Here is an 18,303-nt window from a genome sequence, read left to right as displayed (position 1 = left end):
CACATGCTCCGCGCGTGGCGAGCGGTGGCACTGGCGCTTGTGCCGGCCACACGGGACCTACGCTAACCTATCTACGATGCCAACGCTCACCTAGGGTTTGACGCGAAGCGATGGGCGGTGGTGGCATGAACAGGGGTGAAGTAGAGCAGGCTCTCCCTGACGGTGGGTGACCTGCAACGACGGCAACCATGTTTCGGTGAACCATAGCGCTAATAGGACGGTAGAGATAGGGGATAAGCACCAGGGACACACCGCGAACTCGGCCGAAGTGGTGGTTCAGCCGGCGACTACCTGAGCAGTGCTGGCCACGTGCGCACGACGAGCACGGCGATGAGTCATGGCGGACATGGCTGTGTCAGCGGCAGTGGGGAGGCGGTAGTGCTCCCACGAGCGTGCACACGGTGGATAGGGAGCCAAGGCGAGCTAGTGGTGCAAAGAAATTTGCATGGGGTTGAAAGCTCTAGTTTGGTTTTGGTAAATTGATAAAACCCTAAGTGCTAACCTAGTTTATCAAAGTGATTATGAGATAGGTAGCACTATTCCAAGCGATGAAGCAATAGTGAAGATCATGATGATGCTGATGCCATGGTGATGATCAAGTGCTAGGACTTGGAAAAAGAAGAAAGAGAAAAACAAAAAGCTCAAGGCAAAGATGAAATTGATAGGAGCTTTTTGGTTTAGTGATCGAGACACTTAGCGAGTGTGATCACATTTAGAATCGATAGTCGTACTATTAAGAGGGGTGAAACTCGTATCGAAATACAGTTATCAAAGTGCCACTAGATGCTCTAACTCATTGCATATGCATTTAGGATCTAGTGGAAAGCTAACACCCTTGAAAATGTTTGTGAAAATATGCTAACATACGTGCACAAGGTGATACACTTGGTAGTTGGCACATTTGAGCAAGGGTGGAGTTGGTGAATTGAAGGAGGTGTTTTTCACTGTTAAACAGTGACCGGAAGCTCAGTTCAATGTGATCGGACTCAGGGTTCCAGCGTCTAGTCAATTAAAAAGAAGGTGGTGCTCTTGGACTCGACTTGCCCTGTGACCAGACTCGATGAAGAAAAGTGACTAGACTCTAGCTGAACATTGTTTAGCATCCAGTCCTGCTGACATGGTGACACGCAGAGAAGAGGAGGAGGAGCGAACGCACCAGCGCGTCCGGTCATGATTTTGCCTCTCTAGAACCTTACTGGAAGTGACCGGACGCCAGACGACAGTGTGTCTGGTCCTACACTTCAGTGTGTCCGGTCGCAACTTAACACGTGGCATGAAGCAGACTAGCCATTAAGATCAAGCATTCAACATTTATGGCTGATGACACGTGGCGAGCATTGGGCGACCGGACGCTAGGGTCCTACGTCCGGTCAACCTGACCGACACTTCTGGTCAGCCCATGTTTTACTGGACAAAGGAGCCAACAGCTCTATTCATGGGGGCTCTCTATTTAAACCCCATGGGCGGCTCAAGCTCTCCCTCTTGGTTATTTGCATTGACATAGCAACCTTATGAGCTTAGCCAAAGTCCTCCCACTCATCTTCATCATTGATTCATCATCTTTGTGAGATTGGGAGTGAATCCAAGTGCATTGCTTGAGTGTTTGTATCTAGAGGCACTTAGAATTCATGTTTCACTACGGGATTCTCTTGTTACTGTTGGTGGTTGCCGCCACCTAGACGGCTTGGAGCAGCGAGGATCGCCGAGCAGAGGTTGGTGATTGTCTCCGGCTCTGATTGTGGTGATTGTGAGTGGTTCTTGACCTTTTCCCGACGGAGAGCCAAAAGATACTCTAGTGGATTGCTCGTGGCTTGTGTGATCCTCTTCTTGTGTTGGTGGTGCGGCACCCAATTGAGGGTTTGGCGTGTGATGCCAATTAGCTCGTGAACCTCCAAGTGAGTGAATCATCACAACGAGGACTAGCTTGACGGCAAGCAAGTGAACCTCGGTAAAACATCATTGTGTCATCATTTGATTCCGAGGTGATTGGTCTTCATTGGTATTCATTCTTATGATTAATTGGTTCATTCCTCAACTCAGCGATATAACCATTTTGCTCTCTCTCTTTACATTATCACAAACTAGTTGTCAAGCTTTTTAGTGTAGCTAGTCGTGAGAGCTTGTTAGTTTGGTTAGTGTGTCCCTTTAGTTAGCCTTTGAAAGCACACTAACTTAGTGTAGTGACATAGCCATTGTGTGGATATAGACTATAGAAACTAGAATTATGGTAGGTGGCTTGTATTTTTAGTAAGCTAGCGCAATACTCGCTTCGCCTCATATTTATCTAACCGGTTTGCTAAGTGTTGTTGTAGAATTTTTTTAATAGGCTATTCACCCCCTCTAGCCATTAGGACCTTTCAGGGGTGAAGTGGTGGAGGTTGGCCACGACTAAGGCTGGATAATGAGCTGGCTCGGCTTGGCTCGGCTCGGCTCATTCTGGCTCGTTAAGATAACGAGCTAGCTCGGCTCGGCTCATTAAAAGCTCGAGCTGGCTCGTTAAGCTCGCGAGTCAGGTATAAAAAATACACAAAATATAATATTTGCATTTATCTAAAGTTTGAGAATAATAATAATATAAAAGAAATGCATCTAGACCAGTTATCAGTTAATTTATAGGGTCTTGACTAGTTACCAGTCAATTGTAAAGTGCAAGACATGAAGTAATACAAAAACTAATATAAGTTTTGATACTTTTTTTTCCTGAAAGCTTGGCTCGTTTAGCTCGCAAGCGGCTCATGAGCTGGCTCGAGTTAGCTCATTATAGCTAACGAGCTAAAATCTTGGCTCGGCTCGGCTCGGCTTGTTATCATAACGAGCCGAGTCGAGCCAGCCACGAGCCGAGCAAGCTAACGAGCTTTGAGTTTTTTGTCCAGCCTTAGCCACGACGCGGGTGATGTGGTACAGAACGACGCGGTGGCGGGCAAAGCTCCAAAAATTGGAGCTCGGCTGAGCCGCAATCAAAGCGGGGTGGTGTTGGCTAGAGAGGGGGCGTGAAGGCGGAGACGCGAGCACGAGGAATTGATAAGAGGTGCTCGCTCTCTGACTCACCGTGACACAACTCGACGGCGGCGGAAAGCAAAGAGAGAAGAGAGAAAGAGAGAATTAGAGCGCGGCAGTGGGCTCGGCTCGTCCTTGCCTTGGCGGGACGCGAGCGGCGAGCTCGGAAGGCCCACGCGCTGGGGCTACGGACAACGTGTGTGCGTGTCCGACTGGCGTGGCCTGCACGCCGTAGTGCCATAAATGGTATGGCGACAGTGGCTTGCCCACGTGCGTGTGGCAGAGGCGACACGCACTGGGCCGGCAACAGCGCAGAGATGCAGTAGACCGGTGCAGATGCGATGATGATGTGACGGCAGTGGCAGCGTCGCGACGCGAGGAGCGTCGATAGTGCGGACGCGATGGCAGCGCAACGCGGCCACGGCGGCACCCAAAACGACAGCGCGAGGCAGGGCAGCAGGGCGCAAGGCCAGCGGCTCGCTGCGGCCGGCCTCGGCCAAGCCCAGGCGGCTCGACCGGCCAAGCGCGGCGGCATGGTTGACCGCGCGGGTCGCGACCATGTGTGCGGCGTGAGAAGGCCACGCGATGACCGTGCACCCAGCGCCAACCAACCCGAGACAGTGACATGCACGAATTTTAAAGCGTTCAACACGACCAAACGATTGCTTTAGGACCTAAACCATCTTCACCATGCTCAAGATGGCACATGAGACTACCAAATCAAGCTATAACACTACACCACTCCTTAACCCAATCTCTCACAATAAATTGCTAAACATAGCAGTGTCTAACTGTTGGCCGTGGTTATTGTTTGTAATTATATGGATTAAGAGAATAAGAACAAGCTCTAACAATCACGCTTCTGTTGTTTCATATAATACTTTTGATCTTTTTAAAGGTTTTTGTTTCTATATTCACCACTTCTGGACGGGCTGCAAGGTAGATAGAAATGAATATTGTTTGTACATGGCAATTTCATGTATATCTACATGATCTGCACGCTCATCGCCTAGTACAGGCCCAACATGCCAGTTCCTTCTGTTATCATTCCTCTGTGAATTTGTGGAGTTTCACCGGTGCTTTCGAGGTATGTTGTAAACTCAAAAGGGTGTTTGTGATCTTTCACAATAGACGTTTCCTATTTATACAGTGTGGGCATTGTCTATTATTAGCGTGCTGATCATTTGTTTGTGAGTGGTAACATTGGTCTTGCGAATTTTCTCTTGTTGACATTGAACATGTAACCAAACAACATTGCATATTGCAGTATAGAGGAGCAGTATGTCAATATTTTCCATGCGATACTCCAAAGAGGCACTTACTATCTCATGCATAGAATTGTTCTGAATTCTGTTTGATAGCAGTTCTTTTCCGCTTAGTACTCTGTTCTTTTGTGATTCTAGTAGGATTTCGCTCAATGCTGCTGCATCTGTGATATTTCTTTTCCTTTGAAACAAAAATCAAGTGCCTTGAATGCTTTTTTGTTTTAGAAGAAAGGCTTGTGCTTATACTTGGCACTATTTAACTCATATTCATTAGAGAGAAGAAATGGTTGCGTCAGTGTGCCATAACATCCAGTTGTTCAGTACATGATAAAAGTAGTAATGGAGAAATTTGGAAGTGTATCAACCGTCAAAAGCATTGTCTCTGTTAAAACACATGTAGTTTATTTAGTATTTGCAGCTCTGAAATTTGTATGAAAAGAGAATCTATGTTGTATGGTCCAATAGTGTGGTGAAATGATACGGCTACCCTTCCATCATTTCTTTTTTGTTTTTCCATTCCATCGAAGGTCTTAAGATCAGCCCTTTGAGCTGTTGCAGTGATATTTCCATTTTTTTTAATCCATGTTTTTCCTTGGTTTTTTGCAGATCCCTTGTCGCCAATGTTATTCGTGCTGGGCGTGGACGTGCTCAACAGGATTATCTCGTGGACTGATTATCAAGGTTCCCTAACCGACTTGGGCTGCAATGCCATGCGATTCTGGGCCTCTCTCTACGTAGACAACCTGGTGCTCTTTGTTGCCCCTAGGATGCATGCAGGATCTCACGGTTTTGAAGATATGCTTGGACACTTTTGGTGCAGCAAGCATCAGGTCTGTTCACTAATAATTTGGATAAATGTGTGGCTACGCCACTCAACTGCTCGGGGGCAGGAGCTTTACTACTCTGGTTCAGCAAGTCCTGTACTGCAGGATTGGAGATTTTCCCTGGGCGTTCCGTTCTCATCAGTACTCGAATTGCACCGCAGGGGATGAGCACTTCCTGATTTATGTCGTGGCGAGCTAGATACCGAGTTGGAAAGGGAACCTGCTAAACCTCGCGGGCATGCAGGACAACCCACCCTGGTGACCTGGTTAGGACAACGACAATGATGCGCCCGTCCCGTCTGGACTCACACGGAACTTGACTCACTGAGCACGCCCACCAATTCCTTATCCCATCCCGTCTTTCCCCGCGCCAGCTCGCCTGCTCCACCCCCCACCCCCGCTTGTCCGCACCCACTCGCTACGACGCCGTTCTCCACGACGGATGCCGCGCCCACGCATTAGGTCGCTGCCGCCACTCTCCCCCTCCCTCCTCCCTCCGTGACTTCCATGCGACCCTTATCGGAGACGAGGACGATGGCGGTGGCTCCGACGAGGAAGATCTGTCCTTCTTTGGATCTGAGACATCCTCCTCCTCCTCTGGATCTGAGTGCTCCTCCTCTGGATCTGAGCCTTCCTTCTCCTCCTTGTCTGGAGCTTTGGGGGTCCTATTCCCTCCTCTCTCCGGCGAGCTCGAAGGTGATGGGGCATGGCTGTTTTTATACGCTTTTTTTGCTGTTTCTCCAGTGTTGCAATGGGTTTTTTGAGATGTTGTAACATATGATTTTTGAATGTTGCAATGGGATTTTTGGGTCGTTGCAATAGATGTTTTTGCGATATTATAGTAATACTGTTTGAAATGTTTCAGTACATAATTTTCGATGTTGCAGTACATATTTTATCGATGTTGCAGTACATGTGTTTTCGATGTTGCAGTACATGTTTTTCGATGTTGCGGTACATGTTTTTCGATGTTGCAGTACATGTTTTTCGACGTTGCAGTACATATTTTTTCGATGTTGCGGTGCATATTTTTCGTTGTTGCATTACATATTTTTCGATGTCATGTTTTTCGACGTTGCAGTACATATTTTTTCGATGTTGCGGTGCATATTTTTCGTTGTTGCATTACATATTTTTCGTTGTTGCAATGCATGTTTTTCAATGTTGCACTATATATCTTTGCGATATTGCAGTATTTATATCCTGATGTTGCACTACATAGTTTTTCCATATGTTTGCAATGTTGCAATTGAAGTGTTTCGTGCTCTCTTGGGACAAGGGCGCGGTGGGGGAACGGGGGATAGAGGCGCGGTGGGGAGTGGAGGACAGGGGCGGGTTTCGTTCTATACGCGGGGGCGGGCAAGGTTCCGTTCTATTTCGTGCGGGGGACGGACGGGATTTGGAAGCGGACCGACGTCTGGACGTACAGGCGCTAGAATCCCCGTTAGGACAACCCTGTATGCAATGCAATCCCGGTCGGTGCACTTGTCCATCGCGGTATGCCTCTCATGATCCTGGGCTATTGAAGCAATTGACAAGCATCGTAGGGCTTTGATTTAGAGCAGCACAGGCTCTGTGAGTGGCGGGTCCTGTCGTGTCGCTTGGGGCATTTCTATCCCTAACCAATGAGGCAATGAGACTGAACATCAAGTCAAGCAGCGCGCTCTCGCAGCCCCTGCCTGCGCACTAGTTATTTTTGTCTTGGTCATCGCCGCCCAAGATGAAGCAGTCAAGACGCTGCTTTTCATCGAAAGATGCAGCTGCGTGTGTTATAACTAATGCAATGCAATGCAATGACGCAAGTAGTAATTTGCACGATGACTACACGTCTACACCTAAGAGTTGTTGTGTGCGGGTGCTTATCATGGCAAGAAGGTTAATGTACTATGCTTGTAAACTCTAGATGCAGCAGGTGGCGCTCACGAACGACCCTGGCCCGTTCGTTTGGCTGAAAAAACAAACAAAAACATTATTTCTGCTGAATCGTTATGAGAGAGAAAACACTGAATAGTATGGATTATAAGGTCAAGCGAACGAAGCCCCTGCCTGCAGAGAAGTACATGTGTTGCGTGGTTGGCACTTGGCAGTGCCAGCCTCTGTTGTTCTGTTCACTGTTTCTTCAACATCTAACGACGCCTTTGTGTAGAGCGTAAATCCGTTTGATTATTAGTATCTTGCGTTCTCGTGTAGTCGTGTGTTTGCAGGAAGTTACAACGTACTACAACTACAGGGGCCATGCTGCAAAAAAGAAAGAAAGAAAGAATAAAAAATAACAAAATATGTTACTGCCCAGGATCGAACTGGAGACCTTCAGTGTGTAAGACTGACGTGATAACCACTACACCACAGCAACTTACGTGCCCCCTCTTTCGAATAATTTAATTACGTAACTTTTTTACATATATGGTAGGCACAACTAAAATGCCGATAAGAAATTGCGAATTGCGGGCACGTACTGCTCGTTCTCCGATTCCCTTGCACTTTTCCTTTTTTTTGTGCGGAGAGAGACGAGGAGGAAAGAATCTGAGTGAGTGCTGAAAGAGGACGAAAATAAATATCTGACAAGAAGAGAAATACTCTCCTACTCGTCGTAGAAAAGATCCCAACTCGCTTTCAGCCAAGATCGTCTTTTCCCCTGCTGCCAAGGTCCAACCAAACAGGAGGCTTGGATAGGGCTCCCGGCTTTTCTATCCCTCCCTCTCCCTGTCCGTTCCTTCACTCCCAGTCCCAGCTCAGCTGCCATTGCTGCTGCAACACGTACAGCACAGGAGGAGAAATAAAGAGGCTGTACCTGTACGCATGGGTTTGCAGATGATCCATGGCAGGCCATGCGCCTATTGCTGCCCGTCGTCCTCCTCGTCGTCCTCCTCCTCGTGGATGATGCAGGCCCTGCCCCCAAAACAGTCTCACCATCCATGTCAGTGCTCATCTGCTCCTCAACTCTAATTACACCTGCATTTCCTGCCGTCATCCTGTGCTGTATGTAATTCTCTATCGATTGATGACATACTAGAAGATTACTGTTGTGACGGACTGACGGTAGGTAGGTAATGTAACAGTAACACCTTCCTTTGCTGTTGTTCCAAAACGAACTAACCAAGGACATGCATGCATGAACTCGTGATTGACTCTGTTTCTCTCTTTTTTTTCATTCCAAACAAAACGAAGGTCATGGTCATGATCGACTGAATCGATAGCGTGTTCTTGCCATTTCTGCGTTGTTTACAGTGAATGGAGGGAAGCCAATTTTCTCTGAATCCCTTGCAGCACTGGCCATGCATCTCCTGCTAAAGCGTCGCAGAGACCGTAGCAGCAGGGACATTGCGTCTTCAGCCAGCGTGCTCCAAATCACAGAGAACAAATCAGCTGCGGCCAACTTAACAAAACACAAGGTCCTCCATCTTCATCACTCTACGATCAGAAAGGGCTTTATTTCCCTTTCTGTTTGTTCTTGGTACTGCCACAAAAAAAAGTATTTTTACAGTCAGAATTGCAGGTGATGAGTGCAGAAAGGAAGCTCCTTGATGACGCTCTTGACAGAACTAGTGTACAGTATGACAGCTGGATAGATGAAGAGACATCATTCTGGATGGACAGGGATAACACGAACAGCAATTTGCAGTACGGTTTGTTAATGCAGAACCTTCAGGAGTTGGAGACGAGTTTGGATGGTAAAGACTTGAAGACGCTGGAGAATGACATCCTTGCACACATTGAGCAGCTTGGAGCTCTGAGATCGTTTAACGCGTCTATGAACAGGGCCACCCTGCTAGACAACCTAACACATGATCAACCAGACAGCTCTCTGCTTGACCACCAAATCATCAAGTTTGATCCAGAGACTCCACTGGATGAGGAGCAAGAAGGTAGCGAAGTAGTCGTCGTCCGGAGTGGCAAGAGTCAAGAGAGGAAGCTGAGAAGAATCAGAGCGTCAGAGAAAGGAACCAGGATCTCAGTGAAAGTGAATCCGCGAAGACCCAAGAAATCATCCCGGAAGGCGAGTAGCAGCCAGTTTATATCCGAGTGGAAAAGTCACCCAGGACGAAGAAGGATAATTGTGCGTGAGCAATCAGCACTGCTAGCGACCATCAAGGTACTACTACTATGTAGTACATGTCATGTCAAGCAGCATTTTTATATATATCTTTATTACTGGTGAATTAGAATTACATACGTTACAGCAGAGAATTGAATGTCAAATTAAATTGTTCAGGCTTTTGGTTTGGTTTATTTGAGTACTGTTTTTATATATACATACAATATGTTTGTTGATCTGCATGCATGCAGGAATGTGCAAGCCTTGAGAAGATAAGGGAGAAGATGGTGAAGGAAGGGCAGGAGGTGAGCTACCACAGGTGGGCAGAGGCTGCTGGTGTGGACGAGGCAGAGCTGATGAACAGACTGCAGGCAGGCTACTGCTGCCGGGAGAGGCTGCTGGTGACCACCGAGTGGCTGGTCAGGTGCATCGCAAGATCATACACCGGCATGGGGACGGCATTGGACGATCTGCTTCAGGTTCATATATCGAAACACAGCACTACTGCATCTTCATCAGTCACCATTCTGATTATGTGTGACTGAAGATCTTGGTTATTGTTGGCTTGAAATGGCATCGATCTCTGCAGGCTGGGAAGATGGGCGTTCTTGACGGCGCGGAGAAGTTCGACACCCGAAAGGGGTGCAGGTTCTCCACGTACGTCAAGTACTGGATCAGGAAAGGGATGCTCGCTCTCCTCGCTGAAAATTCAGGAGTCACCCTGCTGCCTGTACGCCGACATGTTTTCAGTTTGCTTCCTGTCAGCAATTTAATTTTGCCACTGAACTGATCACAGATTCACAATGCAAGTGCAGGCAAGAATGGAGAGCATCATGCGCAAGGTGAAGGAGGCGCGGCGCGGGATCCGGTACAGCCAGGGCAGGAACCCGTCGGACTCCGAGATCGCCGCGGCCGTCGGCGTGTCGGTGGTCAACGTGAGGCTGGCGCGCAAGTGCTCCCGCAGGCCCGTCTCGCTCTACTCGGAGATCGGGATCGGGCAGCACGCCAAGTTCGCGGAGGTGATCCCGGACGAGGCGGCGGCGTCCGCGGAGGCGCCCGACGAGGCGGCGCTGTTCCGGGGCCAGCTGAGGGAGCGGCTGCTGCTGGTGCTGGGTAGGCTGCCCGCGCGGGAGGGACACGTGCTGAGGCTGCGCCACGGGCTGGAGGACGGCCGGTGCAGGTCGCTGGAGGAGATCGGCGGCATGTACCGCGTGTCCAAGGAGTGGATCAGAAAGATCGAGAAGTCCGCCATGGCCAGGCTCAGGGACGACGACGACGTGCGTCGCGACCTCCACGACTTCGTCTGCCGCTTCTGATTAATGCACTGCAATTGTAGTTTCAGGGAATAATGATGTACGACTTGCGGCAGTATCAGGGCATCAGGCTGAAACTGAAGCTGTGCAGTATAGTACAATACAGACACAAATTATACAGGTATACATACATACATGATAGAAATTTTTTTACATGATAGAAATTTGTGATCCGTCACGCTGGGAATGTTTGAAAACGAAGAAAACCTTATTCTGGGCAGTAAATTAAATTAATTGAGCTGATGATGGTCCTGACATTGTAGATAGGGGGTTTATATTAGAAAAAAAATCTACTTAACCCCTCAACTATTGGTGACAGTCTACTTCACCCTCTCACCTATAAAACCAGGTATTCTACCCCTCAAGCTATTAAAAACCATCTAAATAACTCCCGAGGAGGTTTTAAAGGTGATTTTGCTAAAGTGGCATATTAAAAAGTCTATATAACCCCCTAACAGATTTAGGGTTGGCTGCATGACCCCCTCAACTATAAAATATGATATTGTAGCTTTTAAAGCATCTAATAATATTCAAATAATGGTCATGTATCACCACACTGGCATAAGCACACATGATTGCACACAGACCCATCGGCTGCCTCCCTCTTTGAACTCTTTTCAGGCTTGTGCTACTGCCCGATGAGCACCAACTTATTTCCTACTTCACCTCAAGCACTCCTCGACGACATTAAGCACATGCACTACGCTTGCGCCCTTGTCATTTGGCTCCTCGCCCCTCTCGTTTTCTCCTCTTATGGCTATCTAAAAAATTGAATGACGATCGGATGGAGGATGTGGGAGGGTTGAATGACGATGATGTAGGCGTGGCATGCTTGAACTTAATCCATCGACGAGTGTTGGAAGGTGGAGCAGGAGATAAGATATCACATGCTACTCGTTGGGCGGTGTGTCAGTCTAGAAAGAGTAGGGAGTGGAGGTAACAAATGGCCTGCATGCAAGTATGTGTGTTTAGGCCAGCGTGGTGGGATACGGTGTTCACATAACCCTAAAGATCATCTGGTGAATCATTTGAACATTATTTGATGCTTTACGGGTTATAATATCATGTGTTTATAGTTGAGGGGTCATGTAGTTAACCTTTGATATGTTAGAGGGTTATATAGACTTTTTAATATGCTATATCAGCAAAACCACCTTCAAAACCGTCTCAGGAGGTTATTTAGACGGTTTTCAATAATTTAAGGGGTAGAATACCGAGTTTTATAGAGAATAGGTGAAGTAGATAACCACCAATAGTTGATGGGGGTTAAGTAGACTTTTTCTGTTTATATTAGTAGTTTTTTTTTAGAATTACACAGTATAACGTAGACGTCCATAACACGTACGCACACTCACTCCTGTGAACACACATACATAAACCATACCCTTATGAGTACATCGAAGGACTAAGCTACCAGATTTCGAGATTCACGAAGTCACCACTGGCGCCTCGCTGTCAACGGAGACATCACCTAACATTGAAAACATAGCGTCGTTAAATCCTAAAATAAATAAAAAAAAATACAAGCATCCGTTACTTAAACCCCACGAAGAACCTAACCAACTCATCTACGACCGATTCGCGTTTATATTAATAGTCATCTAACGGTGTCGTGGTGTAGTTGGTTATATCCGGTTTGAGTCCGGGCGACGCCGCTTTATTTTGTAATCCATTTCTTTTATTTTTCGTTTTTTTTGTGCAAAAAAAAAACCTAGATGACTGGGGAACAAAATAACAAACCTACACTCATACGCAGCACTTTCAAACGGTGACAAATTTTTTAAATTTCGCCAAGTGTCATGGCTGTATGATTTAAAATCGAGTTTGGTGTTCCTCCTGTTCCATTACCCAGACAAGCCTATTATTAAAAAAAAAAGGCGAGCGAGTTCACATCTTGCTTGCGCCATGTGCCCCTGCTCCTCTCGCTGGGCGGCGCGCACGTGCCTTGCGCCGCCGGCGCCAACGCTGTTGGCCCATCCACTCCACCAGGCACCACTCCTCCCACCACACAAGGGCACGCCGCATGTCGCGAGGGGTCAAACCAGTCCACCGCACGCGCATGGAGCTGGAGCGAACCATCGTAGAGCGGCACCGCTCCGGAAGCCTCGGCCTAGAGGACGCGCTCAACCTGTTCGATGAATTGCTTCCTCAGGCCAGGCCGGCCTCGGTGTATGCCTTCACTCGTGTCCTCACCGTCGTCGCTCGCGCGGACTCCTCGTCGTCACTGCGCCACAGCGCTGCGCTCGCCGTGTCCCTTTTCAATACCGTGGCCCAGGCTGGCGTCAATAAGATGGCCGCCAATGCTTTCACCTTTGGCATCCTCATCCGTTGCTTCTGCACTGTAGGCCGCTTGGACCTTGCCTTTGCTGCCTTTGGCCAGCTCCTCAAGACAGGATGGAGGGTGCAGGCCATGGCCCTCAACCAGCTAATCAAGGGTCTCTGTGATGGCAAGAGGACAGGCGACGCAATGGATATAGTGTTCAGACGAATGCCACAGCTTGGTTGTACACCTGATATTTTCTCCTACAACATTCTCATCAAGGGTCTCTGTGATGGCAAGATGACGAGCGATGCAATGGATATAGTGTTCAGACGAATGCCGGAGCTTGGCTGCACACCTGATGTTGTCTCCTACAACACTCTCGTCAAGGGTCTCTGTGATGGCAAGAGGATGAGCGATGCAATGGATGATGGAGCTTGGCTGCACACCTAATGTTTTCTCCTACAACACTCTCATCAAGGGGCTCTGTGCCGTGAAGAGGAGTCAAGAGGCTCTCGAACTGCTGCTTCACATGGACGGCTGATGACGGATTCAACCGCCCTCCCAATGTGATGTCATATAACACGGTCATCGATGGCTTCTTTAAAGAAGGTGAGGTCGACAAAGCTTACACCCTGTTTCATGAAGTGCTGGGTCGGGGGTTCCCACCTGATGTTGTGACATACAACTCAGTCATTGACGGCATGTGCAAGGCTCAAGCAATGGACAAGGCTGAAGCAGTCCTACAACAGATGTTTGATAAAGGTGTTATGCCGGATGGTTGGTCATATAACAACCTGATCTGTGGATATTGCTCTTTAGGACTGTTGGAAGAGGCAGTGAGACTGCTCAAAAAGATGTCTGGAGGTGGTCTTCAGCCGGATGTTGTCACTTACAGTATCCTGATAGACTATTATTACAAGATTGGAAGATGCACAGAAGCTAGGAATATCTTTGATTCAATGGTCCGGAGGGGTCAAAAACCCAATGTTACCACCTACTGCAGTCTGCTTCATGGGTACGCCACCAAAGGAGCTCTTGTTGATATGCATGATCTCCTTGATTTGATGATTCGAGACGGTATCCCGCTTGAACATCATGCCTTCAACATCCTGATACGTGCATACGCTAATCATGAAACGGTGGATAAGGCATTGACTGCATTTATAGAAATGCGACAGAAAGGTTTAATGTAGTCACCTACAGCACGGTCATTGACATTCTTTGCAAGAAAGGCAGAGTGGAGGATGCTGTGTCCCATTTCAATGAGATGGTCAGTCTCGGCTGTCTCCTGATATCATAAGTTTTACCTCACTAATACATGGTCTCTGTACCATTGGTGAATGGAAGAAGGTTGAGGATCTGTCTTTGAAATGATCAATAGGGGCATCGATCCCAATACCATATACCTGAGCACAATAATGGACAGCCTATGCAAGGAAGGAAGGGTTGTGGAAGCACATGATTTCTTTGATCGGATGAAACACATTGGTGTGAAACCAGATGTTGTTTCATATACTATACTGATAGATGGATATTGCTTAGATGGAAAGATGAATGAAGCAGTTAAGCAACTTCATCGTATGGTCTCCATTGGCTTGCGACCTGACCATTTTACTTACAATGCTTTGCTTAATGGCTACTGTAAGAACGGAAGGATTGATGATGCACTGGCTATTTACAGAGAAATGTTGAGCAATGATGTTAAACCTAATGCTATTACATATAATATAATATTGCACGGGTTATTTCACGTTGGTAGGACTGTTGCTGCAAAGGATTTCTACATGAAAATCGTTGACAGCGGAACATAGTTGGGAATCGACACATACAACATAGTTCTTGGAGGACTGTGTGAAAATAGTTGTGTTGATGAGGCGTTGAGAATGTTTCAGGGCTTGCGTTCAAAAGAATTTCAGCTTGAGGTTTGGACTTTCAATATAATGATTAATGCCTTGCTGAAAGTTGGTAGGATTGATGAAGCAAAGGGCCTGTTTTCGGCTATCGTGATCAGTGGTCCATTGCCTGATAGAATAGCCTACAGCTTAATGATACAAAGTCATATAGAAGAAGGTTTGTTGGAGGAGTCTGATGAGCTTTTTCTATCTATGGAGAAGAATGGTTGTGCTGCCGACTCACGTATGCTAAATGCCATAGTTAGAAGACTACTTGAAAAAGGAGATGTGAGAAGGGCTGGGACCTACCTTACCAAAATTGATGAGAAGAACTTCCCCCTTGAAGCTTCCACTGCTGCTTTGCTGATTTCTATTATTTCAGAGGGGAAGTATCAGACAGAAGTGAAGTTTCTTCCTGAAAAATATCATTCTTTCATGGAACCTACGGATGATTAAGACATTTTCCGGGTTTTACTGTGCTAGCTAGACACTACAGATTGTTAACTGAGAGTACATGGTCTCTTGTCCTGTAAATGTTATATTTGCAAGGTGCCACCTCTTGCAACCTTTCATAAGTTGGATTGAATCTAAACTCCAGAGAAGAAATCATTTCTATCTGTTCTTGGTATTGCCACAAAAAAGTATTTTTACACTAAGACTTGCAGGTGCGTGCAGAAAGGAAGCTCCTTGATGACGCTCTTGACAGAACTAGTGTACAGTACGACAGCTGGATGGATGAAGAGACATTGTTCTGGATGGACAGGAATCACATGAACAGCAGTTTGCAGTACGCCTGCTAATGCAGAACCTTCAAGAGTTGGAGACGAGTTTGGCTGGTATAGACTTGAAGATGCTGGAGAGGGATATCCTTGTGCACATTTAGCAACTTGGAGCTCTAAGATCGTTTACTGCTTCTATGACCAGGGGCGCCACCCTGCTAGACACCCTAACACATGTCTCATCATCACATGATCAATCAGACAGCTCTCTGCTTGACCAAATCATCAAGTTTGATCTAGAGACTCCTCTGGATGAGGAGCAAGTAAATACCAAAGTGGTCGTCGTCCGGAGGGGCAAGAGTCAAGAGAGGAAGCTGAGAAGAATGAGAGCGCCAGAGAAAGGATCCAGGGTCTCGGTAAAAGTGAATCCACCAAGACTCAGAAAATCATGGAAGGCGAGTAGCAGCCAGTTTATATCCGAGTGGAAAAGTCACCCAAGACGAAGAAGGAGCATTGTGCATGAGCAATCAGCACTGCTAGAGACCATCAAGGTACTATATTATGTGAAGCAGAATTCTTATCTTTACCAGTGAATTAGAATTACATTACAGCAGAGAATGCATGTCATATTCTTCAGGCTCTTTTATTTTTTTTTAAAGCCACCAGCAAGAATTTTGCTGGGCATGCATTAATAGAGAATAATATTCTTCAGGCTCTTGGTTCAGTTTAACTGATGTTTCTTTTTTTTTTTAAGTAAAAGGCAGGAGCTCTGCCGCTCAATTAAGTAAGGAAAAGAGGTTTATGTACACATGACACCCACTGTGCCAAACAAACTGGTCCTAGGACCAAAGAGTTACACGCCTGTCACTGCTAGTTCACCGCCCAGCCATGGCCAATGCCCTATGTCTCTGCACTATGTCCTCTTTGGTCATGGAGGCCACCTGTTGTGCCGTCTTGTGTACATTTTCGAAGATCCTCCTATTCCTCTCCTTCCACAAGTTCCATGCAATGTAAATAATAACTCCATTGAAGCGCCTAAGTTCTTGCCTTGGCATCTTGCTAGCCGTATGTTCCCACCAAGCGGCGATTGGGGAAGGTTCTTGTTGTGGCAGCTGTAAAGCAAAATTTTCCCAAGATAGCACCTGAGCCCATACGGCTCTTGCAAAGGGGCATGACAAAGAGAGGTGTAGTCCTGTCTCCAAAGGACCATTACACAAGACACAATGGTCTTGGTGCGGCCATCCCCTTTTTTGAAGATTATCAGCCGTTAGGATTTTATCATGCAAGATAACTGATGTTTCTATATATACTGTATGTTTGTTGACCTGCATTCAGGAATGTGCAAGCCTTGAGAAGATGAGGGAGAAGATGGTGAAGGAGGGGCAGGAGGTAAGCTGCCACAGGTGGGCAGAGGGAGCTGGTGTGGACTGTGGACGAGGCAGAGCTGATGAGCAGGCTGCAGGCAGGATACTGCTGCCGAGAGAGGCTGGTGGTGACCACCGAGTGGCTCGTCAGGTACATTGCGAGAACATACATCGGGATGGGGATGGCCTTGGACGATCTGCTTCAGGTTCATATATTACATTGCATCTTCATCAGTCACCATTAATTCTGATGATTGTCTCTTATTTAACATAGTAAATGAATACATATATATGCATATGCATCGACACTTGTCCGATCATTAATTAGATTATGTGCAAGCGACTGATGGATTTGCTCGGTTATTGTTGTGGAAATGGCATCGACTGCTGCAGACTGGGAAGATGGGTGTGCTTGATGGCGCCGAGAAGTTTGACAGCCGGAAGGGGTGCAGGGTCTACACGTACGTCAAGTACTGGATCAGGAAAGGGATGCTCGCTCTCCTGGCTGAAAACTCAGGAGTCACCCTGCTGCCTGTAAGCCTCTCTCTGTCTCTCTCTGCAACCATCTGCTAGGAAACCTTTTGCCACTGGACTGATCACAATGCATGTTTCCAACGTCAGGCTGGCGCGCAAGTGCTCTTGCAGGGCCGTCTCGCCCTACTCGGAGATCGGGACCAGACAGCACACAAAGTTCGCGGTATCAACCTCTACCATCACTGCATCATGCTTCGCAGTACACGTTTGACAATGAGTGATTTGTGTCTTGTTTTGTTCAGGAGGTGATCCCAGACGAGGCCGCGTCTCCGGAGGCTCCGAACGAGGCCGCGCTGTTCCGGGGCCAGCTGAGGGAGAGACTGTTGCTGGTGCTGGGTAGGCTGCCCGCGCGGGAAGGCCAAGTGCTGAGGCTGCGGCACAGGCTGGAGGACGGACGGCCGGTGCAGGTCGCTGGAGGAGATCGGCGGCATCTACCGCGTCTCCAAGGAGTGGATCAGGAAGATCGAGAAGCCGGCCATGGCAAAGCTCAGGGATGACGAGGACGTGCATTGCGATCTCCACGACTTCGTCTGCCACTTCTGATTAACCAGGATGCGCGTCGGACCTTCTGATGAAGTAGGCAGCCTTCGTTTAGTCGCTCAACTGCAGGTATATAAATAAAAGGCATGCTGTTGTGCAGGTATATAAATTGGTTGCTGAAGGTGACCTGAGATTGAGAAGCATGCATGCTCCTGAGAAGCAGTAATCTTCAGTTTGTGCATGGTGCTGTAGTGCGTGGCCTGATATCTGCAGGGCAGTCTTTCTATAATACGCAATAAGTTAAAGTTACAATTTCTAGAAATATAGATGTTTCTAGGAACAATAGTCATGACAATGACATTGTATTATTACCTGGATGTATCAGCTATGGTTTGCATTTGGCTTGTTTTTAGATTGACTGTGATTTCCAGATTCTATGTTTGCATCTTGTCAAGGTAGCAGCCCGATCCTACTTACGTGTTCCGCTGTTTGTGTGTGGGCACGTGCATGCAATTGTAGCTAGCTTGGCCGTTGCATGTAGTTTCAGGAAATTTTACAACTTGGACAGTACGTATATCAGACTGAAATCACTGAATGAAGGGGGCATACTGTACAG

General features: G+C 47.3%; 2 protein-coding genes, 1 non-coding gene and 2 pseudogenes across 5 annotated transcripts; 4 read left to right on the top strand and 1 right to left on the bottom strand.

Annotated features, from left to right (window-relative positions):
* Positions 1-7,366: 7,366 nt before the first annotated feature.
* TRNAV-UAC (transfer RNA valine (anticodon UAC)) lies at positions 7,367-7,439 on the bottom strand. The gene has a single exon. It is a non-coding gene; the product is annotated as a tRNA-Val (tRNA).
* Positions 7,440-7,823: 384 nt separating this feature from the next.
* On the top strand, positions 7,824-10,636 carry LOC136513757 (uncharacterized). Of its 3 annotated transcripts, none has more exons than XM_066507727.1 (6): positions 7,824-8,003; positions 8,354-8,478; positions 8,571-9,179; positions 9,374-9,601; positions 9,712-9,852; positions 9,938-10,636. In XM_066507727.1, the coding sequence occupies exons 1-6, from the start codon at positions 7,886-7,888 to the stop codon at positions 10,436-10,438; spliced, it is 1,722 nt and encodes a 573-aa protein (XP_066363824.1). In that variant the 5' UTR covers positions 7,824-7,885; the 3' UTR covers positions 10,439-10,636. The 3 variants fall into 3 exon arrangements, with proteins under 3 accessions (XP_066363824.1, XP_066363822.1, XP_066363821.1); XM_066507725.1 differs by having other exon boundaries at positions 8,315-8,478; positions 8,583-9,179; XM_066507724.1 differs by having other exon boundaries at positions 8,315-8,478.
* A 1,707-nt stretch (positions 10,637-12,343) lies between these two features.
* On the top strand, positions 12,344-13,208 carry LOC136514000 (protein Rf1, mitochondrial-like). Its single transcript, XM_066507979.1, has one exon. It carries the CDS (start codon positions 12,459-12,461, stop codon positions 13,146-13,148), a length of 690 nt encoding a protein of 229 aa, XP_066364076.1. The 5' UTR covers positions 12,344-12,458; the 3' UTR covers positions 13,149-13,208.
* On the top strand, positions 13,193-15,506 carry LOC136511375 (protein Rf1, mitochondrial-like; annotated as a pseudogene).
* LOC136511374 (RNA polymerase sigma factor sigC-like) lies at positions 15,105-18,091 on the top strand (annotated as a pseudogene).
* The last annotated feature ends 212 nt before the right edge of the window (positions 18,092-18,303 follow it).

This window comes from Miscanthus floridulus, chromosome 16 (genome assembly GCF_019320115.1).
Source record: "Miscanthus floridulus cultivar M001 chromosome 16, ASM1932011v1, whole genome shotgun sequence".
Classification (NCBI taxonomy): domain Eukaryota; kingdom Viridiplantae; phylum Streptophyta; class Magnoliopsida; order Poales; family Poaceae; genus Miscanthus; species Miscanthus floridulus.
This window is presented reverse-complemented; position numbering and strand designations above follow the sequence as displayed.

Excerpts from the sequence above, each read along its gene's own strand:
- LOC136513757 (XM_066507724.1), top strand. The coding sequence starts at position 7,886 with ATGGGTTTGCAGATGATCCATGGCAGGCCATGCGCCTATTGCTGCCCG. Across the intron at positions 9,180-9,373 it reads CACTGCTAGCGACCATCAAG|GAATGTGCAAGCCTTGAGAA; the intron begins GTACTACTACTA and ends GCATGCATGCAG. Across the intron at positions 9,602-9,711 it reads CATTGGACGATCTGCTTCAG|GCTGGGAAGATGGGCGTTCT; the intron begins GTTCATATATCG and ends CGATCTCTGCAG.
- LOC136514000 (XM_066507979.1), top strand. The coding sequence starts at position 12,459 with ATGTCGCGAGGGGTCAAACCAGTCCACCGCACGCGCATGGAGCTGGAG.